General features: G+C 47.8%; 2 protein-coding genes across 4 annotated transcripts; both read left to right on the plus strand.

Moving 5' to 3' along the window:
• The first annotated feature begins 1,270 nt into the window (after positions 1-1,270).
• On the plus strand, positions 1,271-18,344 carry LOC135827422 (uncharacterized). 3 transcript variants are annotated; one of them, XM_065339914.1, is made up of 7 exons: positions 1,271-2,161; positions 6,423-6,743; positions 8,463-12,905; positions 14,311-14,415; positions 15,839-15,909; positions 16,045-16,146; positions 18,299-18,344. In XM_065339914.1, exons 1-3 carry the CDS (start codon positions 1,531-1,533, stop codon positions 11,405-11,407), a joined length of 3,897 nt encoding a protein of 1,298 aa, XP_065195986.1. In that variant the 5' UTR covers positions 1,271-1,530; the 3' UTR covers positions 11,408-12,905; positions 14,311-14,415; positions 15,839-15,909; positions 16,045-16,146; positions 18,299-18,344. The 3 variants fall into 3 exon arrangements, with proteins under 3 accessions (XP_065195986.1, XP_065195985.1, XP_065195987.1); XM_065339913.1 differs by lacking the exon at positions 15,839-15,909; XM_065339915.1 differs by lacking the exons at positions 14,311-14,415; positions 15,839-15,909.
• Positions 18,345-18,426: 82 nt separating this feature from the next.
• Positions 18,427-24,384, plus strand: LOC135827163 (proteasome activator complex subunit 3-like). The gene is made up of 5 exons (XM_065339688.1): positions 18,427-18,513; positions 20,800-20,867; positions 21,465-21,519; positions 22,641-22,727; positions 24,304-24,384. The coding sequence occupies exons 1-5, from the start codon at positions 18,427-18,429 to the stop codon at positions 24,382-24,384; spliced, it is 378 nt and encodes a 125-aa protein (XP_065195760.1).
• The last annotated feature ends 2,398 nt before the right edge of the window (positions 24,385-26,782 follow it).

The raw sequence follows: 26,782 nt of genomic DNA on the forward strand, positions 1-26,782 counted from the left end.
GTACTAGTGTTCTGACCAGGTGTCGATGGTGTTGGCATTCTAGACTCAGACTCACTATCCGTAGGTATTGTCGTGGTTGTTGGTGTAGGGCTGACTGTTGACTGACTTGACGGTTGTTTCTCAGCGGTAGTAGGACTTGAACTTGAAACTGTACCGGTAGAAGAAACACTGGGACCAGTATCAGCGGATGACGATGGAGCCTGATGCGTCGATTTAGGGGGAGCTTCAGCCACATCCTCCCTCACAAACTCAGACAAAGGAACTGAACGTGCTCTCAACTGGTTGCGATGACGCTTCCACAAAGCATCCTGAACTTGAACTTGGTAGTTGACTGGACTGATGACTGACACGATGCGACCTGGGACCCACTTTGAACCATAAGAGCCAAAATTGCGCTGACTTGACTGAGGGAACCGACACAACACTCTCTCTCTCTCTCTCTCTCTCTCTCTCTCTCTCTCTCTCTCTCTCTCTCTCTCTCTCTCTCTCTCTCTCTCTCTCTCTCTCTCTCTCTCTCTCTCTCTCTCTCTCTCTCTCTCTCTCTCTCTCTCTCTCTCTCTCTCTCTCTCTCACTCACTCACTCACTCACTCACTCACTCACTCACTCACTCACTCACTCACTCACTCACTCTCTCTCTCTCTCTCTCTCTCTCTCTCACTCTCTCTCTCACTCTCTCTCTCACTCTCTCTCACTCTCTCTCACTCTCTCTCACTCTCTCTCACTCTCTCTCACTCTCTCTCACTCTCTCTCACTCTCTCTCACTCTCTCTCACTCTCTCTCACTCTCTCTCACTCTCTCTCACTCTCTCTCACTCTCTCTCACTCTCTCTCACTCTCTCTCACTCTCTCTCACTCTCTCTCACTCTCTCTCACTCTCTCTCACTCTCTCTCACTCTCTCTCACTCTCTCTCACTCTCTCTCACTCTCTCTCACTCTCTCTCACTCTCTCTCACTCTCTCTCACTCTCTCTCACTCTCTCTCACTCTCTCTCACTCTCTCTCACTCTCTCTCACTCTCTCTCACTCTCTCTCACTCTCTCTCACTCTCTCTCACTCTCTCTCACTCTCTCTCACTCTCTCTCACTCTCACTCACTCACTCACTCACTCTCTCACTCTCACTCACTCACTCACTCACTCACTCACTCACTCACTCACTCACTCACTCACTCTCACTCACTCACTCACTCACTCACTCTCACTCACTCACTCTCACTCACTCTCTCACTCACTCTCACTCATTCTCTCACTCACTCTCACTCACTCTCTCACTCACTCTCACTCTCTCTCACTCTCTCTCTCTCTGTGTGCTATTGGCGCGCCTGGTTGTGATGAAGCCGAGACCCAGGGTCGGAAGAGCGTCCCAGACGACGTCATCACTCCTCTTAATTATGGCTCACACATGACAGGTTTACGTGGCTCTAGAAAATAAATCCCAGCACTAGTTGTTATGTCTAACAGAGCTCTTCGCTATCATTGCTCCTGCGATGGGCAGGTCTGAGATCTGAGGTATGTGTGTGTGTGTGTGTGTACATGTGTGTATGTGTCTGTGTCTGTTTTCAAGGTTCTCAACTCAGTTCGAAATCAGAAGTGTCAGGGACTTCACATATGCTATTGGAACCAGCAAGAGCAACAACAGCAACGCCACCAGCAGTGGAAATGGGGGCAGCAACAGCAACACCACCAGCAGTTGAAGTTGTAGCATCAAGAGCAACACCAGAAGCAGTGGAAATGGTGGCAGCAACAACAGCAACAGCAGCTCCAGCAGCAGAAGCAGTGGAAGTGGTGGCAGCAACAACAGCAACAGCAGCTCCAGCAGCAGAAGGCATTGTCGGCACAGCACACAACCCGTTTAAAATGGGCAGATTTGTATGTGACATTCAGCCCTGGATCAACACGGTTGATGCGGATCAGCTGCGCAATGCAGTGGTCGAACGATGGCTCATAACTGACAACAAAGTAGTCGACAGACTGAAGAGAATCTTATCATCCAAGGATGGGGGGCAATCTGCCCATAACGAGGAGCTTATAAACCTGCTGACACCTGGCCGACTGGAAGCGTACCAAGCGCTGTGCGATGTCATTAAGAAACTTGGTTACGAGGACAAGAGCAAAGTTATGCTCTCCATTCTACCAGGACAACAATTCCAGCCAACGGACACAGGTATGTTGTTGCTATGGTTACTTTAGTTTGGTCTTCATGTGGTTGTGGTGACACTGAATCGTGAAGCTAAGAAGAAAATGGTCATCAATTCCTCAGCCGTACAAGCTGTGTTGAATGATGTCATCCAAGCGTAAGCCGCTACTTCAAACATAGCTTAATACTTAACCATCGCTATCGCTATGACCAGGGTTATTAGACAGACGGTGGTCTACTGTCAGTTAAGCTATGGTTGTGGTGTAGTTCAAAATCAAATGTTCACTAGTTGCAGTCTTCGGTGTGCTGAGTCCAATGGTCTTGGTCCGAGGAAGCTGAGACGCTTCCTCCTCCTTTATTCCCAATCAAACTCGCCACTTCGACCGAAACTGGGTGACTGCACCCTACTGGATGGGGATTCGTATGCAAAATGTCACTAAAAGCGCCGTTTCGTTCTTAACCCTCTCAGTGCCACGGACGACTTTAGGGCCCTAACACACTACGTAGAAAACCGCCTTTTTGTTACGTTCCTGTAAAAGTTGTCATGGCGACTGACGTCATATGGCACGAAATGTAAAAAGTTGCGTAAACGTTTTACTCAGATCTCGGACGGGTGTAGAAGGCTGCCTTTTAGCGTTTTAGTTTTTATGCCTTCCCGCGCTTTCGGACTTCAACTTCTTGTTGGTGTTTTTGCTGTTTGGTGCTGTGTGGATTTCCGTGTTTCAATTTCAGCTGTCCATTGGACTTTTCGCCTGCTTCTGAAATTCTCGTACTTGAACTCGTGTTGTTCAAGCCGTAGTAGACTCGATCTTGTTTGCTTGCTTAGCGTGACACGATGCCGAAAATCCAGTGCACAGAAGAAATGGAGGCGAAGCTCATGGAGCTGTGGGCGATATATCAAAAAACAAGGCGTTCCAAACTCGTTATCAGGGTGAGCTGTCCACAAGTTGCGACCAATTCTGTATTTGACGGAACCATTCCGCAACAGCATGCTGATCGTCGTGACCATGAAATTTGAGCAACTGTGATCAGTCATCTAGAAAATACCAAGAACAGGACCGCCATCGGACGACTTCACTAGCTTCTGCAGGTCCTGCAATATCATGGCGGCAGCAATTTACGTCGCCGCTTTCTCCTTGCCGGAGTCAACCTGAGCTCCATGGGCATGGCTCCAACACAGGATGCAGAACGAAATCGAAGAAGCACACACAGCACTCGTTCTGAGAGCAGAACTTTTCATCCAAACTGCACTACACGTACATGTACGTAAAAAGCAGATCACCTGTCACTGTGTCACTGTGTCACTGTGTCACTGTGTCACCTGTCACTGTGTCACTGTGTCACCTGTCACTGTGTCACTGTGTCACCTGTCACTGTGTCACCTGTCACTGTGTCACCTGTCACTGTGTCACCTGTCACTGTGTCACTGTGTCACCTGTCACTGTGCAACTGTGTCACTGTGTCACTGTGTCACTGTGTCAGTGTGTCAGTGTGTCACTGTGTCACTGTGCAACTACTGCACTTGATCAGGCTGGCGCATACGCAACGTTTGTTGCGTTTTACATGTATGTAGTGTGTACGGGCCCTTAGTCGCCTAGAATGAGTACGTGTGTACAAATAAATTCGTATCTCCACTTCTGCACACAGGAAAATTAGAAACGACCACTCTACTTGTTCAAGAAGACCTTGGCTATCGACTCGTCACATCGTTTTGCGTCCATGAGGATAGATATCGCCAGGGCGAAGCCTGAAGCGTGCGCGATCGGACAAACAATTGTCGTGTGTAGAGAACATGACGTATGCGCATCGCGGGTTTCTCTATTTCTTTCGCGGCAACCCATGCGTATTGGGTATCAAAACATCGAGATTTTCAGTTTTGTCCGAATTTACGTGAACTCGCCACTTCCACCGAAACTGGGTGACTGCACCCTACTAGATGGGGATTTGTATGCAAAATGTCACTAAAAGCGCCGTTTCGTTCTTAACCCTTTGGAGTCCGTAACTTTTTGCTTCCGCAGAATTTGTGGCAGTCACGAAAATGCGCACTCCATTTCCAACATAACTTTGGTTCTACTTCACCGATTTTGAAGATCTTGGGCTCGTTGGAAAGCTCTTGATGAGAGAAATACAATGAGCCTAAACTCGCCAAGAGCACTGTTCACTGTCCGCCACAACGCGCCCCAAACGCGAGTCCAGCTCCAGATCTGAGACGAAATCGGTCTCCTGTAGCCATTTCACTGAATCTAGCTCGGAACTGTTCAAATTTTTTCGAATAGAAGCTTACCTTGCCGTGACTTCGCGCCGCGCCGGTCCTGGCACGTGCCCGCCTGTCATGAAGCTGGGAAAATCCTTTTTTTCACGCACTGGTGACTTGCAGCACGCAGCGCAGAACATTCGAAATGTTTGATCGCTCGCCGCTCACTCAAACTTCATCACAGAGACTTCGGACCAGTTCGAGGCGATAGCTGAGAGTTTTCTCTACCATTTAGACCCTTCGATTGTTGAATTTGGTCAAGATTTGGCCGAGAACCGAAAGTTTGACTGCGCCCACATGCATACAAAATGCCCATGGTTCGAAATCGAACCATGGACTCCAAAGGGTTAAAAAAGCACTGATGAACGCGATTGGTCCAAATGTTGCAGTCTTTTGGACGCTGATTCGACTGGTTTAGGTCCAAGATGGCTGCGATGCAGCGCTCGGCCCTTATTCCCAATCGAACATGGTTTTAAGTAAGCGGTCAGAACGTGCTAATGCGTACACCAGTCACCTGGTCACCGTGCCTGCAGGCTACAGCTTTCACACCAAGGTTCACTCGAGCGACAGGGACGTGCCCAAACAGCGTGTAATGATAGTAGTAGTAGAAGCAGCGCGATCACGCGAACAGGATGCGTTTTGGTGTTCACTGAATGTTTTTCCTGTTCCGTGTCGAGTGTTGAGATGGCTGCGAAAAATTGGAGGGGTCTGCTCCTGAGCTCCCTGATGCTCCCCATCTGATCAGCCAGCAAATGTTTCCTATCCCAAGCGTTTCTATTCCCCAAACATGCGTTTGGTCTTCTCCAAGCCTTTCAAGGTTCTTTTATGTGTTCAAAGTGCACGTACATTAGCAGAGCAGTAAAAGTTGATGTGCAGTTTGATATTCCTTGGGAAAAGATGGTAAGATGAAGAGAAAACGAGTAATCACATTTTCATGAAAAACCCTACACACACCATTCTCAAATCAAGTGGTCTATTCGCTGCAAATCACTATTGTCTCAGTCAAATTTTTGGCCAGGGCCATCATCAGGATTGAGGAGAGTTTTATCACGTATTGTGTACCTACCACTTTGTTGGTTTCAGGGTTCATATACTTTCTATTTGAAATACACATACCTGTTGACCATGGACTGCTTCTGGCTAAATTAACTCTTGTGTAATCACTGGTGCTAGTGAAGCTTATATCAAATCCACTCTGATTTAGCCACCCACACTAGTAGCTGGGGGCAGGGGAAACTGCAGTTGGATCCCGGGACGGATACCCTGATGCCGTCAATCCTTTTTCTGCAGCTTATCCTCACCCACTTACTGAGGTATGGTGAGCCCATAAGTGGGATCATTTGCAAGTCCACCCATAGTTTGGGGATTTCAAGGGGTGTCGGCCGTTGGGCGGTTTAATAGCCAATTGAGTCCTCTTCCCAAGACTCCTGTTGAGTTCCTCTCTCCCCTCTCCCGGGGAGACCCACATGACCAGTTTTGTCAGTGAGGAAATACAGTACTGCACAGTACAGTACAATGTGTGTGTGTGTGTGTGTGTGTGTGTGTGTGTGCGTGTGTGCGTGAGTGTGTGTGTGTGTGTGTGTGTGTGCGTGTGTGTGCGTGTGTGTGTGTGTGTGTGTGTGTGTGTATGTGCGTGAGTGTGTGTGCGTGTGTGTGTGTGTGTGTGTGTGTGTGTGTGCGCATGTGTGTGTGCGTGTGTGTGTGTGTGTGTGTATGTGCGTGAGTGTGTGTGCGTGTGTGTGTGTGTGTGTGCGTGCGTGCGTGCGTGCGTGTGTGTGTGTGTGTGTGTGTGTGTGTGTGTGTGTGTGTGTGTGTGTGCGTGTGTGTGTGCGTGTGTGTGTGTGTGTGTGTATGTGCGTGAGTGTGTGTGCGTGTGTGTGTGTGTGTGTGTGTGTGTGTGTGTGTGTGTGTGTGTGTGTGTGTGTGTGTGCGTGAGTGTGTGTGCGTGTGTGTGCGTGTGTGTGTGTGTGTGCGTGAGTGTGTGTGCCGGCATCCACACGCGTATGCGGTGTGTTGTGTGTTTTTTTGTAACAGGTAACCCGTTTGACTTGAAAGACTTTGTGTGTGACATTCAACTACGGCTGCAAAACGTCGACGCTGATCGGCTGCAGAAGGCTGTAATCGGGAAACGCCTCATAACTGACAGTACAGTGATTGATAGACTGAAGAGAATCTTATCATCCAAGGATGGAGGACAGTCTGCCCATAACGAGGAGCTTGTCAAGCTGCTCAGAGCTGGTGGACTTCAGTCCTATCATGATCTCTGTAATGCCATTGAGGAACTTCGGTATGTGGCCATACACGAGGCTATGCTCTCGATTCTGCAAGAACAACAGCTACCGCTTCCTTGCACAGGTATGTTGTTTCTATGGTAACTGCAATGTGTTTACTTTGTATGGATACATATTTCTTCAAGCTAGAGACAGTCTAATGTCGTCTAGGTAACGACAAACTACTGACCCTTCGCGACTACTCCACACAGCACACAGCCAAACAGTTTTGTTGGAGAGAGTATATTTCGTTCTTACTTTGAGGAGACGATTCAGGGATGAATTTATCCTGTATCGCATCGCAGTTTGTGAGGAAAATCGATCTACTGCTACTCAAAAGTCACCGTGACTCGCAGAAAACTGCGACACATACAGCTATCCATGCCTAGCCTGGTCTGTCAAGTAACATGCGTACAGTGCAGTATATGTGGTGCAGGTACTCTCAACCTGCATGCACATGTATGCTTCAGTTGGGTTTTTGCAAATGGGCTTTCAGGTATCACTCTCAAGAAGGACAATGTGGGAAACACCCAACTTTCAAAGAAAAATGCTATTCAAAAGCAAAGACTGCTACACAATTGTGATTATCGTATAGCAGAAACTGCTATGCAAAAATATGACAGTAAATTCATCCCTGCGATTGGACAACTGACCAAGACAAATGCCAAAGAAACAACGGACAACTGACAACGAAACCAGGAGAGACAAGGGAATATATCCAGGAAAGCGGTGCAACAAAAAGATCCGAACGGGAAGAGAGGCCAAGACAGCAGATGCCAAATACAATTTCATCCCAAAGGGGACCAGTGAAGGAAGTGCGTACACAGGTGTGTGGGGGGGGGGGGGCAGAAGACAGTGCAGCAGCATGGAGAACGGGGGAAGCAGCATGTACGACGGAGTGACACAAACGCAGCAGCATGTAAAATGAACTTTTTTTAGCCGTGGCATGCGCATTTATTATAGGTCACATGCCATGCAGGTAAGTGTACTATCACGTCCAGTGCGTACTCTTTTTCAGCATCACTGGTACGGCACCTGCGTGTGCATCACTAGTAGATCTACAGACAATAGCACTACACGTAGAGTCTACACGGCTCTTGCAGGTACAATCATGTACTGAGTGTCTCAGCCAGAGCAGCATGTTATCGCTCATGCATGCTTTTAGTTTGCTGACCCCTCAATGTTTCTCCAAGCGCTGCCGCTTGTTCCACGAAGTCATTCTCACCCCAGCTAAGGTAAAACAGTGATGAGGCTTTGAGTGAATGGCTATAAGCACGAGAAATGTGCAGGCTGCAACGCCTGACTGATCTCAGCGAATCGAAAGTACCATTGCAGCGACACCTGCGAAGAAATTGCGTCTAGTTCAAACATTTCAGCTTCCGATAACCGAAAATGGAACTTTGCCGTCACCCTATACTGATGACTATCGCCTATGTCCGATTCCTTACCTGTGGTACGACTGCTGGTGAGTAAATACCCTATTTTATATCAAAAGTCAAACTGCAACAATTTCGATGATGCGGAGAAAGTAGTATGTTCTGTAAAACAAGTAATTTTCGGTGTAACTTTAAAATTTCGGTGATTTCGGTAGAGAAACCAGGCACCTAAATTTAAATTACACCTAAAAGGCACTAGAGTATGCACTGTATGTGAAGGGAACGCTGGTCACCTAATTCTAAATTACAACTGAAACCTGGCAGGTCCCTAGCACCGAAATTTTAATGCACCTAAAATGACATGTTTTACCGTATCTGATTTGCACACTGTCACATGAAATCTCATTTCTTGTTTTCTGTGTTGTTAGGTGGCAAGTCACTATCAACGGAATGTGAAGATGTGGATGATGTACCTTCACAAGTACTACGTGTACAGAAACTACTCAAGGATCGGTATTACCGTGCCCAGGATACCTTTGCTAGTGAAATGCTCCCGGTTGGTGTGGCTCCAACCGTTGAACACGTTCAAGTTAACTTGGTGATGCTGAACAAGTCCAGTCTGAGTAAGGAGTTCGAACAAGACAACTTCATTGCATCAAGCTATGATATGTGGAGAGTTGAGCATGCTTTCACTGATGCTGGTGAGAAGATGACATCAGTTGAATTAGGGTCCCTGGGTAACAACACGACAAAAGACAATACAACACAACTAGGAGACACGCTGGGAACAATGGCGGTAGCCAGTGCAGGATGTGGCAAGACGTTTGTATTTACCAAGGTTGCACCTCTACGATGGGCGATGGGCCAGCTGTGGAAACGCAAGAAACTGGTTGTGGCAAGGGAGTTACGTCGTAAAGATGTGCGTGATGCTGAATCACTGAGTGAGCTGCTGTATCTTAAAGGAATCGGCATCGAGGACAGTCATGACCGCCAAGTAATCTGTGATTACGTACGTCAGCATCCTGATTGCCTAACGCTTATCCTGGATGGCTTGGATGAGACCAACCTGTCTGATTTGAGCAGCTTTCTTCATCAGGTAATAACTGGGGATGAGCTACCGGGTGCTCATATTCTAGTCACATCGCGGCCCTGTGCCGATGCCTTCAGCCTGTCAGCATTGCCTTTCTATCGACAACATGTCGAACTGGTTGGCTTCCGTCCAGATGATGTTAAAACCTATATCAACAAAGTCCTCCGACCAGAGAAGGCCAGCGAGCTCATTACTGAAGTTGAACGTTCTTCATATCTGCGAGGGATGATGGCCACACCGTTCATTGCGAAGGAAGTGTGCACCCAGTACCACTGTTCCAACCGCATCCCGCGATGCATAGCCGATCTATTTGACCAGATGATCATTCAGATCCTTGAACGCAAAAGTGGGAACAGTTACAAGCAGTGGAGTTCAATACCAAAGAATATCCGAAAGTTAGCGTTGGAGATTGGAGAGTTTGCGTTCAGCAGGCTTGTGAGGAAGCAGCTGATATTCGATGAGAGCGACATCCAGCAGCATTCACTCAGTGAAGATGCAATACTGCTTGGTCTTCTTGTGACTGATGACGTGTCACTTTCCAGGGAGGAAATCAGGCAGTATCGCTTCAGCCACCTGACAGTTCAAGAATACCTTGCTGCTCTGTATCAAGTGCACCACAAGCCAATGACTAACAGCAGGATCACACGACTCGTTGAATGTCTTGGTGGAGAAAGTGCGCACATGAGAACGTTCTGGTTTCTGCTGTGTGCCCAGCTGGAAACTGTGCCCCAGGCTGACTGCTTGGTGTATGCATTGCTGACCAAGGAGAAAACAACAGAATGGGATGGGGACATGAACGAGCTTGATCTGCTTGAATGGCAAAACTCAACTGCTAAAGCCACTCCGAACAGTCTTCTGCAGTCTCTGGGAAATGTCAGTCCAGAGCTTCGTCAGCATTGTGAGGATAGTCTTGGTGGACAGTACATGAATACTGATGGCTCAAGTCTACAGGGTGATATAAGTAAGTCACGTCAGATTCTTGCATACCTGTGCTACTCAGAGCTTGTTAACCACAATCAGAAGATGAACAATTGCCAGATGCAATCTATCAGAGCATTACTTGCTTCCTATGAACTCAAACTGAGGCATTATTCACATCCAGCCGAACACCGTGCCATTAATACAGCACTGCAACATCACCCTGATGCTGTACAGAGTGTGAACGTGGATGACTGGTCATCAGACCACTCAGATCAGTTCCCATGCTCACTAGGTCAGTGTTGTGGAATAAAAATGCTGAACGTGGTTGGAGTGAATGACACTGCAGTTTCTGATACGATTCAACAGTGCATTCAGGCGTCTCATGAAAGTCTACACTCACTGTACCTGGTCGACTGTACTGATAATATCGTGGCCAACGTCATTCCTGCCGTCTCATCCTGTAAACAACTTGAGGACATCGAAGTGGGTCGGTGCGAACCTACACCCATTACTGGAGTTACCATGGCGAATGCACTGTCTGCTATGACAAGTGTCACTTCTATCACCATGACGGAGATAAATGACCCGGGCATTAGTGCCACCACCCTGTCAACATTAAAAAACCTAACAAACCTATCTCTTTGGAACTGCGGCCTAACAGCAAGATCACTACCTGCCATTATCAATGCTCTACAGTGCTTGCCACAGCTGGAGGAGTTGGATCTTCAGGGAAATGACTTGAGTGACATGAATGCAGATTATGCTACCACCCTGCCTTTGGTCAGCCTGCATCTCACGGACCTCCAACTTAGTGAGTGTCAGCTCACAGCAAGATCACTACCTGCAATTACTCATATTCTACTGTGCTGTTCACAGCTGCAGGAGTTGAACCTTAGTGGAAATGACTTCAGCGACATGACTGCAGGTGATGCCACCACCCTGTTTGTGGTCAGCCTATCAGCATACAGCCATCTCACAGAGCTGGATATCAGTGATTGTGGCCTCACAGCAACAACACTACCTGCCATTACTACTGGTATACAGTGCTGGACACAGCTGGATAGTTTGGACCTCGGTGGCAATGACTTCCAGGATGTCACTGCCAGCCAGGCTACAGACTTCATTGCAGCTGTGAACAACCACACGAATATCTCTAAGCTCGCCCTGTTTTCTGATGAAGAGATGGAATATGAAGAGATGGAAAATGAGCACTACACCCGACTGCTATCACCTCAGTCATACCTCAAGGACTTGGAAATTAAGGACTGTGTGGGTTCCGATGACAGCAATGACAGCAACAGCAGTAGCAGCTATGACAGCAACAGCAGTAGCAGCCATGACAGCAACTGCAGTAGCAGCTAAGACAGCAACAGCAGTAGCAGCTAGGACAGCAACAGTAGTTGCAGCTATGACAGCAACAGCAGTAGCAGCTAGGACAGCAACAGTAGTAGCAGCTATGACAGCAACAGTAGTAGCAGCTATGACAGCAACAGCAATATCAGCTAGGACACTAACAGCAGTAGCAGCTATGACAGCAACAGCAGTAGCAGCTATGACAGCAACAGCAGTAGCAGCTATGACAGCAACTGCTGTAGCAGCTATAACAGCAACAGCAGTAGCATCTATGACAGCAACAGCAGTATCTGTAGTGATGACCGCAACAGCAGTAGCTGTAGTGGTGACACGGGTGAAAGATATATCCGAATTGATGATTACATGAGCAGTGGAAGCCATTACAGCAGCAGCAGCAGCAATATCAGCAACAGCGATGACCACAGTACCAGTGGTCACAATTGCAGCAACTGCAGTAGCAGCGGCAAAGGCACAGCAAGCATGCAGTACTAGTACTGCCAACAACAATAGCAGCAACAGCAGCAACAGCAGAAACAGCAACAGCAACAGCAACAGCAGCAACAGCAGAAACAGCAACAGCAGCAGCAGCAGAAACAGCAACAGCAGCAGAAGCAGCAGCAGCAGCAGAAGCAGCAGAAGCAGCAACAGCTGAAACAGCAGCAGCAGCAGCAGAAACAGCAACAGCAGCAGCAACAGCACCAGCAGCAGCAGCGGCAGCAACAGCAGCAACAACAGCAGCAACAATAGCAGCAACAACAGAAAGGTGAACACAACATTAGTAGACACAGCGGCGACAGTAGCAACGGATATGACTTCAGCTGCAGCGATAGCAGCGGATATGACTTCAGCTCCAGCGATAGCAGTGGATATGACTTCAGCAACAGCAGTAGCAGTGGATGTGACTTCAGCAACATTAGCAGCGGATTTGACTTCAGCAACAGCAGTAGCAGCAGATATGACTTCAGCTGCAGCAGTTGCAGCGGATATGACTTCAACAACGGCTGAAGCTGCGAATATACCTTCGGCAACAGCTGTAGCAGCGGATATGTCTTCAACAACGGCTGAAGCTGCGAATATACCTTCGGCAACAGCTGTAGCAGCGGATATGTCTTCAGCAACAGCAATAGCACTGGATATGTCTTCAGCAGCAGCAGTAGCAGCGGATATGACTTCAGCAACAGCAATAGCAGCGGATATGACTTCAGCAGCAGCAGTAGCATTTGATATGCCTTCGGCAACAGTAGCAGTATCAGTGACCATAGCAACAGCAGTACCAAAGGTGAAGGCAGCAACAGCTGTACCAGAGATAACCATAGCAACAACTGAAGCAGTGGTGATGGCTGCAACACAGACAGTGGTATCAACAACAGTGGTGGCGATGCTCACTGCAAGTGTGTGAATTCGTTGCCGACATTTGGTGACATGGGTAGCAACGTCAGAGAAGTGCAAAACCTGGACTTGAAAGAACTCGCATTCTATTTGCAACGTCTTCCCAGTCAATACACATGTAAGTTTCCCTTTCTGATCTGTCAACTGCTCCCGAAAATTACGCAAATGTCCAAGTGTAAATTTCTCCGTAATAGATGTTCAACGGTCGAACAACGACTAGATTCATTTTTATCTTTCAATGAGTTTGGTCCGATGTATGAATTTTTATCTTTCAATGAGTTTGGTCTGATGTATGAATAAGGTTTCCTCTGGAAACAAAAAACTTCATGTGTGTGTGTGTGTGTGTGTGTGTGTGTATGTGTGTGTGTGTGTGTGTGTGTGTGTGTGTGTGTGTGTGTGTGTGTGTGTGTGTGTGTGTGTGTATTGGTGTGTATTGAAACAACTACAATCTTTTCAAATGGCTTAGCCAATACCATTATGATTGATTTGTCAGTTTAGCGATTACAGACAACTTTCCGGATAACGACACTCGGCGGCGGGGCATCAGAAAAGTGTCCTTATTCGCGAAGTGTCGTTATACCCAAAGTCTCATTGTATGTATTACAGTTAGATGGGACTTTGCTCTGGGCATGGAAATTCTGTCGTTATTCGCGAATTGCCGTTATATCCGCAGTCGTTATTAGCCAATTGCCGTTATATCCGCAGTCGTTATTAGCCAAGTTGACTGTATATGTAACTCACAATGGACCTTATGCCATTTGTACAGATCCACGAAATCCCGTAGAATCCCGTAGACCCGGTAGGGTGTTTATGGTGTGCTATGCATGCGCATTTGACCTTTTTAGCGTCATAATTCAATGACCAGCAATCGCTTTTCCAGCTTCTTCAGTTTGGTTAGAACTAATGACTAGCTAGATCTTTGTCAGAAAAAGGTTTTCGTATGAAATGCCTTCAGGCCCCATTTCTTAGTGGAAATAGCAGAAAACACAATAGGGTCCTGCACATTCAACACCCTACCGGGTCTACGGGATTCTACGGGATTTCGTGGATCTGCACAAATGGCATAAGGACCATTGATCGGCTCTTTCCATTCCGTTGTGAGCAGCAAAGTTTGCCAGAGTACTCCCTTTGGTCAAGATACGCCCAGCCATCAAACCTGGGGTGTGGAGAGAATGCATTCATAGTTGGCAACACGTGAAACCAAATACTATACCAAATACTGTTTAAGGATAGCAAAAAAACAGAATCAGCTGAAGCGTCTTGTCACGAAGGATTTATTGAGATGTCAAGAACAAATTCAAGAAAAAGTGGTGATTCTTTTCCATCATAGGTGTTTCTTTGTCCATCACCACTTTCTCTAGAATTTGTTCGTGACATGTGAATAAAAGGTTCGTGACATGACACTTCAGCTGATTTTGTTTTTTGAAACTTTTGTCACCTCACCGCCTGTTCAAATACTGTATAAGTATGCCTTTCTTTCTTTTTACTTTCCTTTGATTTTGGTGTCATGTGACATTCACCAGCCGCAAACTCTCGATGCCTTCAAGCAGGAGTTGTTCTCCGAGGCCGAGAAGCTCGTGCGAATTACGTTTCCCGAGAAAGTGTTGGATCTGGATGCCCTGATCAAGGTATGCCTAGTAGTTTGATGGTCTTCTCTCTGTGTGTACGTGTGTGTGTGTGTGTGTGTGTGTGTGTGTGTGTGTGTGTGTGTGTGTGTGTGTGTGTGTGTGTGTGTGTGTGGAGAGGGGGGGGGGGGGGGGAGGAGGGGTGTGTGTGTGTGGTGGGGGGGGGGAGTACGTGTGTGTGTGGGGGGGGGGGGGGGGTGGAGAGGGGGGATGCGTGTGGTTGGGGGGGGGGTACGTGTGTGTGTGGAGGGGAGGGGGGGGGGTGCGTGTGTGTGGGGGGGGGGGGGTGCGTGTGTGTGTGTGGGGGGGGGGGGCGTGTGTGGTGGGGGAGGGGGGGGGGGGGTATGTGTGTGTGTGGGGGGGGGGGGTATATGTGTATGGAGGGGGATGCGTGTGTGTGGGGGGGGGGGGGATGCGTGTAAGGGGAGGGGGATGCGTGTGTGGGGGGGATGTGTGTGGGGGGGGGATGTGTGTGTGTGTGGGGGGGGGGGATGTGTGTGTGTGTAGGGGGGAGGGGAGGAGTATGTGTGTGTCTGTGTGCACATGGTGTGTGCATCTGTGCCACTATGTATGGGTGGGTGTGTGTGGGGGGGGGGGGGGGGTTGTGGGCGGGTGCAGATGTGGTGATTTGGAGGTGCCGTTGTGGACACCCTTGTTCTGACACAGGTACTGTCCTTCGGGGAAAAAATGTTACGTCAGACACCATGTGTTGATCGTAATGCAGAGGAGGTTCTTAGTTTTGCCTGTTTCCAAATCCTGTATCGCTTCTGATTCATTTTTCTATGTGTGTGTGTGGGGGGGGGGGGGTAACCATAATTATTTATTTAAAAAAACCATATTTGTTCCCCAGGGGAAATGGACGGCGGGCATGTGTGTGTGATTCTCAGTAGCCTAGTCGGTGGCACACTATCCCGGAAAAACAAGCGTGCTGCGTTTAAATCCAGGCCGTTGATCTTTGCTTTTGCAAGCTTTTGCTCGCAGAAGCCTTTGCTCTGGCCCTGTAGTTTACGACCCTGGCACATAGTTACTGCAACATACCGTAGTGTCTTGTGTTAAAGCCTGTCTTGTATAGAAACCTGCTTTGAATACAAGCCTGATTCTCAACATGCACTGGCAGTACATAAGCCTGGTTTTAGTGTTGACATACATAGAAATACCTGGTTTGAATAGAAGCCTGTTGTGAATAGAAGCCTAGCCCTTACACCGGCTTCTACAGGAATACGCCCGGCTTTATTACGCGACATTACGGTATATGGCAAACTTCACGTGATTGCAGCTGAGTGAAACCTGTCTCAAATTCGAGAGCTAATGATTGCGAATCCAGTAAATCCTGCCCCAGAGAACCAATCTGAAAAAGGCAAGCGCCTGCATGTATTCGAGGAGACCACTACGATCGCGACTGAACCGTTCTTTTCTGTGTTTATAGTCGATTGAAGCAGAGTGCGGAGGCCGTCCGACGTGTCTGTAGGCAACCTTGACGTCACAGAAAGTGACGATGTGAGTCATGCTTCTCTATGCATGGATATAATTATTTATGTTTAGGAAAAAGAAAGTTCTCAGTGGCCGGCCATCATCAGCATTGTGCGTGTAACTGCTTTGTGTTGTCTGTTTTGCCCTGCCTTTTGTGTCCAGTCTGACTTGTTCAAGATCGACAATGCGGAGTTCTCCGTTGAGAAGACCATGGCGTCGTTCGGTGATCTACACGAGCACTCGAAGGCCACTGTCTCCCTAGAGGTATAGGCGATTGTGTAACCGCACTCACTCCCATGCAACACGCATGCACACACACACATACACACACGCACACGCACACACACACATACACACACACACACACACACACACATCTATACATCTAAACATCTTTACAAGTCATGTGTGTGTACGCGTACGTGCACACTTCTGAGCACTTGTATTGGTATTGCACAACAGCTTTAGACTAAACTAGACTTACATCCAAGTAAGGTTTTCATCGTCGGAAGTTAAGTACCGTAAAGTCCGCTGCAAACGCCCACTTCGCAGCAAACGCCCACCCCAGCTGGTTCATACTATTTTCGTCTTTTTCAGGTCAATATAGTTGTAGAAACCTGTCAAGAAGGTCGAATGCGTACGAAAACGACTATTATCACTCCCCCCTCACGTGACCGCGGACTCCTGCATATACACTCACACAATAACCACACAACTGTTTGGGGATAGCGCGCTTATTGTATTATGCCAAACTTGGCACGCTGAGTCCAGCTTGACTCAGCTGAGTCCCTAACTGCAATTTACTGCTCTAACATGAAGCCGTGCCTGGAAGAAGGGAAAGAGCGAAAAAAGAAAAAAAATTCTGGCCTTCTGCAAGCAATAGCAAGTAATGAGTGACGGCTGTGTAAAGTCGCACAACCATGCAGTCGACCGGATGATGGTGAGTGTCCGGCACACATCTTGCTCTGCTGCTCCACCTGCGCATACCTGATACGGTGGTGCGCTTACGGGCGGGCTGCCTGGGCCCCAGATGCCTCCTTGATGCGCCACGGAGTGCCGTCGAAGCACCTGTATCACTTCGGTGATCCAAATGCGAATGCAGCCTTGCCGGTCGCCCGCCGGCCTGCCGCCTACGCGACCAGCCTGAGACTGGCCCTGCCGCATTTGGCGCTTCTAAACGCTGCGATCCGGTAGACAGCTCACTGGGCTGCCAAATACGTGACTGGCTTGAGGACAGTTCCATACTGGGCAGGGCGCCCAGCTCAGGTCGCACGCCGTAGCGGCGTGAGCTGGGCGCGGTGAGGGTTGGTGATAACTACAGTTTCTTCCTTCCTCCTCCGGAAACTTCCATTAATGCCTACAAACTGCCTATGTCTTACCAGGAGGCTCTGCAAAAGCGATTGTCATTATCTTGCTGCAATTCATTCGATAAAAGACTCATCTTTGTGGTAGTTTGCTCTCCAAGTGGTAATGCTGTAGAATCCAGCTGGTTTTCATGAAATTTCTGCAGTGCCACGATATTGCGCTTCCAGAACGGAACAGTGATTGTTCTGACGAGGCGTCATTCAACGACTTTACCGGTCGCAGTATTGCAGTTGAAAGTCGAACAGGGTATGTCACAGCAGCTACACCTACAAAGTCGCTGCTAAATTGTTGAAAACTCTGGAGTTCTCCGGAAAAACCTTTGCCTTTGAGCGTTGCGTGATTGGGAAATGATGGCTTGAAACACCGTGAGAAGTGTATTACGTTCTCACAATACTCTGTTCTTCACTACTTTGTTAATCGGAAGAAACTCCCGTTTGGATTTGCGAAATAAAAAACAACCATCATCATAAAATCACTACGAGCTGGCTCGTAGCTAGTGTGCAAAGAGATTTTGAAACCAGGAAAGTGGACGTAGTTTACCGTAGCGAAGCGCTCTTCGCACTACGGTGTGAGATGAACTTTCGTACAGTAGAGGTGACAGTGCATGGGGTCAGTGTATACAGGCCAGCAGATCTTGCAAAAATGGGGTGGGCGTTTGCAGCGGATTTTACGGTACTGTAAAACGAGATTAGCGAACTCCGGATTTTTGTTGTTATCGAAATCATGTCCAGTAATATTGTTTTGCAGAGAACAACTTCAAATTTTTACGATTTTTTTAGTTTGTTGAAATTTTCGAATTAAATGTTTGTTACTATTACAGTCAGGCCTCGCATAACCGCACACCTCCGTTTTCGGAAAAATATCCGGATAGGCGAGGGAACCGGATAATCGAGCACACATACTGGATGTATGCATAATTATGCTGTAAATCGGAAGCTAACGATTTTCTTCCGAATGGCGAGGGATCTGGATAAAAGAGGACTGGATAAGCAAGGTCTGACTGGATTGGTCTCACATATTCTATTGCTCACTCTGTGTTTGTGCTCAATAGCCGCCTGCAAAAGACGCTGCCCCTCTAATGACGGAAACTCACACTCTGGTGGAGCGGCCACTCTCATTCCAAGCAATCAACTAATTCTAGGAGTTATTGATCGACTGAAGCCAGAAATTCACGAGCTCATGGCTAAGTGCAATCAAGTGAAGATGTGGATTCAGCTGCTTATTCCACGTGTCGAAGACGGAAACAACTTTGGCGTCTCTATTCAGGTACCGACATGCGTGTGCTTTTGTGTGTGTGTGTGTGTGTGTGTGTGTGTGTGTGTGCATGTGTGTGTGTGTGTGTGTGCCAGTGACAGTTGATGGGCGCTCAGGAAGTTTGGAGTTTTGTGCCCTTATCTTCTGTTGGCCGGCTTTTGTATGCTGCTGTTAACGCCCATTCACAATGCCACATTTTGCGACTTTCAACACATGCGATGAGTTGCGAACGCGACACACAATTCACTATCTTTTTCGTTTTTGCAACCGGTAGATTCCCTACTCTAAGTCCACAAATTTTCGGCCCATTCGAATTTCGGCCTCCCAGGGCTAAAACCCATTTTGGCCTCATCAAATGTTCAGCCTGTACTGCTGCCGCCTGTATACACTGTCACACTGAACCTTGCAAAACAAAATTTCGGCAAATTTCGGCCACAACAAATTTTCAGTCAATTATGAATCGCCGAAAATGAATACGCGCCAAATATTTGTTGACTATTAAAGGGGCCGTCCATAATTATCGATCTATTAGACGAAGAGAAAAAGTTTCGTTTGTGGGTGGGTCAAGAGGAGGTTCGTTTTGAAAAATATTAATATGTGGGGGGGGGGGGTACGGGAGTCCTAACAAAACTTTTTTGTTTCGTGAAAATTACCGATAATGCCGTATAGCCCCTTGCAGTATGCAGTGCACGTAATATGCACGTGCACTGCACGTCCACCCAGATTAGAAAATGTACTCCATGTGTGTACGCCGCACGTCACAAAAGTTAAATGAAAAGGCGACGAGGAGACGATAACTTTATTATTGCGATTAATAGTATAAGTGAAGCGGACATTACATGATGAATGAGAATACATATATCTAAAATGGTTGTTCCTAATCGATTTTCTTGAGACTATCATCAGGGAAAAATCGTCTCACAATAGAGGCTATACGGAGAAACAATCTACTCATAGATTATAGGATAGTGGGAAGTATACAAGGTGAGGTGTGAAAAGAAAAAAAGTGGGAGAGAAGACGAAAGAAATTAGAAGAAAAGATGTCAAGAAAATCGATAAGGAACAACCATTTTAGATACATGTATCCTCATTCATCTTTTTGTAATGTCCGCTTCACTTATACAATTAATCGCAATACAAAAGTTAAACTTTGGTCAACTAACTTCTGAGATTGTGGCCTTGCGACACTAAGCGACATGATTTTCTTTATCAAAAAGTATTCTTTTTAGACCAAACAGTGGTATGTAGGAAATGGTTTGCTCCCCACACCGGAGCTCGCGCTATTCCGCCGACTTTACTTGACACTTGACTGACTCACGACTGCCATCCAGAGCACACGAGAAGTCCATCGAACCTTCGACTCGGCAAACCTGCAAGAAGGCACCACTCCCTGCTCAATACACAGTGTTTTGGGGAATTCACCCCTCATCAGTTGAGCTTGAGTAGGCTGAGGAAGATTGTGCCTGAAGAGCACAACGGAGCGTCTCTGTAAGTTTGTATCCCTGGTGATGTTTGTGCCTGGAGAGCACTATATAAGTGGTGCTCTTCAGGCACTATCTTCCTCAGCCTACTCAAGCTCAACTGATGAGAGGTGAATTCCCCGAAACACTGTGTATTGAGCAGGGAGTGGTGCTTTCTTGCAGGTTTGCCGAGTCGAAGGTTCGATGGACTTCTCGTGTGCTCTGGATGGCAGTCGTGAGTCAGTCAAGTGTCAAGTAAAGTCGGCGGAATAGCGCGAGCTCCGGTGTGGGGAGCAAACCCTTTCTTACAAATCATCGCCGAAGTTGCAACCACTACTTAAAAGAGTGGTATATTTGATAAAATTAATAAAGATAGAAATATTTACGATACTTCTCCAGACGTTTCGTTGTTCTGAACAACATTTTCAGTGGACAAAGAATGAATTTTCTTTCTTTCTTTATCCACTGACGATGTTGTTCAGAACAACAAAACGTCTGGAGAAGTATCGTAAATATTTCTATCTTTATTCATCAAATATACCACTCTTTGGTCTAAAAAGAATACTTTTTGATATTACAATGAGAGTGGATAATCAACGGCTTGTCCGCCAACTCTATGATTTTCCTTGTCGCAAGCGTATGCCGCACCTCACGGATATTGTGAATGGATGCTTAGGTTGCGGGATGGGGTGCACAATGGAGTGCAGGTTCATTGAATTGTCAGACTGTATCTTGTCATGCATTCATGTCTGGCTGTGCGCCTCACCCCCTTCTGTGTGTGTGTGGGCGTGGGCGTGCGTGTGTGTGCGTATGTGTGTGTGTATGTGTGTGTCAACAGGAGGATGCTGTTGGTGAAGTTGGTCGTATTGAGGGAGAGGTTGTCACTTACCTGGACGCCATTTCCAGGTGAATGTACTGTTTGCTAGAAAGCATACATCTTGTCTTGCTCATTCTCCCTGATCCTTTTTTCTGTCTCTCTCTCTCTCTCTCACACACACTCACTCACTCACTCACTCACTCTCTCTCTCTCTCTCTCTCTCTCTCTCTCTCTCTCTCTCTCTCTCTTGCTCTCTCTCTCTCACTCTGTCTGTCTCTCTCTTTCTCTCTTTGTCTCTCTCATCATTTCTCTCTTCTACTCTCTCCTTCTTTCTTTCTTCCTTTCATTACGAAAGTTTTTTTAGTAATCTTTCTGGTTTCTCTCTCTCCATCTTTCTCTCTCTCTCTCTCTCTCTCTCTCTCTCTCTCTCTCTTCTCTCTCTCTCTCTCTCTCTCTCTCTCTCTCTCTCTCTCTCTCTCTCTCTCTCGCTCTCTCGCTCTCCCTCTCTCTCTCTCTCTCTCTATCTATCTATCTATCTATCTATCTCTCTCTCGCGCGCGCTCTCGCTCTCTCTCTCTCTCTCTCTCTTCTCTCTCTCTCTCTCTCTCTCTCTCTCTCTCTCTCTCTCTCTCTCTCTCTCTCTATCTATCTCTCTCTCCATCTTTCTCCCTGTCTTCATGGTGCAGATATTACCTGACCCGTGCCAAACTTGTGTCCAAGCTTCTCAAGTACCCGTCGGTGGTAAGTACTTTGCCGTGTTCCCGCTACCTGGCACAGGCTGTTATCATTACTGTCAGACCAGATATTTTAACGTCAATTAAAGTTAACGATATCCGAATTTTTGTGGGTTTAATAAGCGAGATGAAATTCTAAAGAATTTTGTCTCAAAACCGGCAAATGACTGTACATGTACATATCGTTTTGCACAGAACGACTTCAAATGTTAATGTTTTTTTTTTTAATTTGTTAAATCGGTATTCGGTAAATCGGTAGAATTAAAATGTTCGTTAACATTACTGGTCTTCCAGTCTGGTGGAATAGGCGAGTATTCTGAAAGTTCTGATTAGGCAGAATAGTGACATTTAGGAAACTTTACCATGAATTCATGACCTTGATGATGTGCCAGGACCGACAATTTGCTGTATTGTAAATTTGAATTTGAATCACAGTGAAGAGACCGTTTTGGAGTTAGGAGTTGAGAAGGGAAGTTTCCTAAAATGTTAAAATGGCTGCGTTGGAGTTTGCAGACAATTAGAAAAGAATGGAAACATTTAAAAAATAAATCAATAAATGGTTTCTGAGCACAAGCAGCACATCACTCTCAGGAGTGTACAGCTGCTGTCTGTACCACCTCTATCCAGTACAGTGATGCAACCGCAGAACTTTACATTACATCACATGGTGCAACACACCACGTATCCAATGTCACCGTGCCAAGAATAGTCTACAGAGCTGGATATATCAGCAATTTTCCTCGTCGCCAGCCATTTCACTCTCATTCATCGCAGAACGCTCAATTTTTTTGCGCTGAGTTTAGTTTTATGCTGGCCACGTGCAGGAAGCGTGCATGGATAAATCAGCATATCATTCAAGGGGAAGTCCCTCGCTCAAGGCCGATCGCTGAGAAGAATGTTCGACGTATACCGTGACTGAAGTGTTGAGCGCAACATCTCTGCAACGCGACATCGTAGCTCTTCGGCGATTGTTGCATTACAAAGCCGAGCTCTTAGGCTTCTTCCTAGATATTTCGATCCGAGAAATCTCCCAAAAATTGAGTAAGTTACGAATGTTTTAGTCCATATTTCCGTCGATATTTGCGTGTGTGTGTGTGTGTGCATGTGTGTGTGTGTGTGGTTGTTCAGGATGACTACCGTCGTTCAGTGGCTGAGGTTGACCAGAAGGAGTTCCTGACACTTCGACTGACCTGCTGTGAGATGCGCAATGCTTACGTAAGTCTCCAGCTGTTGTCGTTCAACTCCCTGTGAGGTTCTGCTGTACATGAAACCAAGAGACATCAAGTAGCGTACTACACTGTCCGATGAGTGCTCAATACCCATATAGGGCCAAGCCTTCCACGCAAGAGAGAGAGGGGAAGCTGTGTTGCAACTCCGAGTTTTCACGGTGCCTGATGATCGTGACTACGCGAAAACTCGGAGTTGCAACACAGCTCCCCCCCCCCTCTCTCTCTCTCTCTCTCTGTCTCTCTCTCTCTCTCTCTCTCTCTCTCTCTCTCTCTCTCTCTCTGTCTCTGTCTCTCTGTCTCTCTCTGTCTCTCTCTGTCTCTCTGTCTCTCTGTCTCTCTGTCTCTCTGTCTCTCTCTCTCTGTCTCTCTCTGTCTCTGTCTCTCTGTCTCTCTGTCTCTCTGTCTCTCTGTCTCTCTGTCTCTCTCTCTTGTGTGAAACCAAGAGTAGTAAGCTCCCAAGAGTGTGCGACTCTCCATAAGGGGTCTCCAACGGCGAAAACTCAAATCACGTGTCTCGGGCATGTGTCGTACTACGTACAACTGAGGAAGGCGTGCACGTAATCCGAATATGGTCCATGATCATACTGGCGAGTTGCATACGCGCAGTGAGTCTCTGTCAGAGAGTGCTTTTTTATTACTTTGCTGCTCGCTAAAAACGGGCTAGAGACGTTCAACTGTGACACTGCACCACGTGATGTGAGTCGTTCACATAAAAAGGATATCAGGAGTTGCACACTCTTGGGAGCCTATATTATACTCTTAGTGAAATGTGGAGAGAAATCATGTGGAGAACAGGTGTCTGGGTTAATGTCTACGGCTTTGCATGTTTTGGGTCCAAGTTTCCACGCGTAGATGAGGTTCTCTATGTTGTGGCACATGCAAAGAAAATGGTTACGGATCTGCTCGGTATCATTCAAATCAGGCAGAAAGCTGCCAATTTTTGAACGGGAAATTCCCGGTACACATTTCCCAAGTGATTTTCTGTATGTGAACGTAGAGCAGAACAGGTTTCCTGCACGTTACGGGAGCGCGAAGAGTGTTCCTGGGATTCTTCACGTCGCGTTCCCGTCACGTAGAGCAGACCATCACGATTGTGCGTTTCAGTGCAGACCTCTGGTTTAAAAAACGTTTGGCCAGCATCTATACACGTAAAATCTGTGATCACTTCGTGTATACAATTTCTGAAATTGGGCGTTTGATATCCAATCGCTTACAATTTTTTATGAGAGAAATTGCGGGAGCTGCCTGAGCAATAGAAATTTCTGAAAAAGCTCAAACCAAATTCGAAAAAGTCTGGGAGGTTTATGCTTTTGAAACGCACTATAATGTGTTACCAAGGGGATGGTGGAACTTTCGTATAACGCTCCTACACGGGCTGTAAAGATCTGGACAGTGTGTGGCTGAGGAACTGGATAGTATCCTACATCCATTAGTTGAGGTTGTTGTTGTTTCAAATCTTTATTCTCACGATAGCTAGTGGCCAATACGAGATTGTTTTGACTTTAAATTCTGGTTGTTATTGTTGTTGTCGTTGTTGTTGTTGTTGGTGTTGTTGTGCGCAGTGTATTCTGCACGACATGATCACGAAGAACATTGAGAAGATAAAGAAGCCGCGCAGCAACAACCTGGACTCGCTCTACTAGGAACACGGCAGTGATGATGATGATGACGGGCAGTGCTAGCATTGTCAGTCTCACCGCACACCAAGAAAGAGAAAGAGAGAGAGAGAGACGGGGAAGTCCTGTCGCCGGTCTTGTGCCTGCTCGTCTACCGTTCATGGCAGGGTCAGCAACTGGCTAGTCAGACGACAGCTCTGTCAGGCTCATGTCCAGCTGTGCGTGCCTGGCGTCTCCGCACCGTGCAGTTTGCCATGCCGCACCATTCACAGTGCAGTTTGCCATGCTGCACCCTTCACTTGAGTGTACTTTTTGTGACCGGGCTGGTTCGTCCCCCCACCCCCGAACACGGGGCAAGTCAGCCCACCCCGACCTTCTACTCTCGGTCTCTCTTTTTACCCCATCTTAGAGTGTCTATGAGGTGTGGCTACTGTGGCCAGCAGTAGTAGATTCGCGTGTTGTTTTCTGAGTTTGAGGATAGGTGTTCATGCCAGTTTCCTATACATAGTTATTCTGCTTCTTGTTGTTGTTGTCCCGCTGTTCTGCGGTGCTGCAGCTGCTGCTTCTGTACAAAGAGTGTTTGGAGAAATGTGCACTCTCACCCGTTGGCTACGTGAAACCGTTCAGGATTGGCCTTTCTCGCGTGTTTCTCTTTCGTTTTTAGTGCTTTGTTTGCGTGCGTGTGTGTGTATGTGTGTGTGTGTGTGTGTGTGTGTGTGTGTGTGTGTGTGTGTGTGTGTGTGTGTGGGGGTGCGTACCGTGGCTGCTGCACGAGAAATTGCAGCTACGACGAGAACGAGCCGTGCATATATTTTCCGTTGTCAGTTGGACTGGAGTTCTGAGTCGTGATACAGCATTTGCTTGTTGCTTGCAACAGCCCACCACCTGCATTGCCTGTGTGTGTGTGTGTGTGTGTGTGAGAGAGAGAAAGAGAGAGAGAGGGTGTGTGTGTGTGTGTGTGTGTGTGTGTGTGTGTGTGTGTGTGTGTGTGTGTGTGTGTGTGTGTGTGTGTGTGTGTGTGTGTGTGTGTGTGTGTCTGTGTCTGTGTCTGTGTATGAGTGTTTGAGTGTTTGAGTGTGAGTGTTTTGAGTGTTTCATGCATAGTTGCATTCGTTCAATTCTGCAACTGACTGTGTATGGGCTATCAGCTTCGGACAGCTACATGTTGTGAGCTGATGTAGCTGGTCCAGAATTCGGAGAATCAGAATGCTTATTGTAAACCCAGAAACCTTTGCGATCCGGAAACGTTCGCGATGGGTGTGAAATCTCGAAAGTAAGTGGGCCCGAAACTGTCAAGAATCATCATTAATTGACTCCAATCGCAAATGTTTGCAGGTGCAAAATGGTCTGTCATCGCAATTCGTGAACTAAAACGAGCGCAAACGATTCCGGTTATACAGTAGATACTACTTGGTGTACATGTATGCCTGTGCCTAGCCCTAGCCCTAGCCCTAGCCCTAGCCCTAGCGATCGCCTAGCCCTAGCCATAGCCTAGCCCTAGCCCTAGCCCTAGCCCTAGCCCTAGCCCTAGCCCTAGCCATAGCCCTAGCGATCGCCTAGCCCTAGCCCTAGCCATAGCCTAGCCCTAGCCATAGCCTAGCCCTAGCCCTAGCCCTAGCCCTAGCCCTAGCCCTAGCCATAGCCCTAGCCCTAGCCCTAGCCCTAGCCCTAGCCCTAGCCCTAGCCATAGCCATAGCCCTAGCCCTAGCCCTAGCCCTAGCCCTAGCCATAGCCCTAGCCATAGCCATAGCCCTAGCCCTAGCCCTAGCCCTAGCCCTAGCCCTAGCCCTAGCCCTAGCCATAGCCCTAGCGATCGCCTAGCCCTAGCCCTAGCCATAGCCTAGCCCTAGCCATAGCCTAGCCCTAGCCCTAGCCCTAGCCCTAGCCCTAGCCCTAGCCCTAGCCATAGCCCTAGCCCTAGCCCTAGCCCTAGCCCTAGCCCTAGCCCTAGCCATAGCCCTAACCCTAACCCTAGCCCTAGCCCTAGCCCTAGCCCTAGCCATAGCCCTAGCCTAGCCCTAGCCCTAGCCCTAGCCATCGCCCTAGCCCTAGCCCTAGCCTAGCCCTAGCCTAGCCCTAGCCCTAGCCCTAGCCCTAGCCCTAGCCCTAGCCCTAGCCCTAGCCCTAGCCCTAGCCCTAGCCCTAGCCCTAGCCCTAGCCCTAGCCCTAGCCATAGCCATAGCCCTAGCCCTAGCCCTAGCCATAGCCCTAGCCCTAGCCCTAGCCCTAGCCCTAGCCATAGCCCTAGCGATCGCCTAGCCCTAGCCCTAGCCATAGCCTAGCCCTAGCCATAGCCTAGCCCTAGCCCTAGCCCTAGCCCTAGCCCTAGCCCTAGCCATAGCCCTAGCCCTAGCCCTAGCCCTAGCCCTAGCCATAGCCCTAGCGATCGCCTAGCCCTAGCCCTAGCCATAGCCTAGCCATAGCC

Source organism: Sycon ciliatum, chromosome 11, assembly GCF_964019385.1.
Source record: "Sycon ciliatum chromosome 11, ocSycCili1.1, whole genome shotgun sequence".
Lineage (NCBI taxonomy): Eukaryota > Metazoa > Porifera > Calcarea > Leucosolenida > Sycettidae > Sycon > Sycon ciliatum.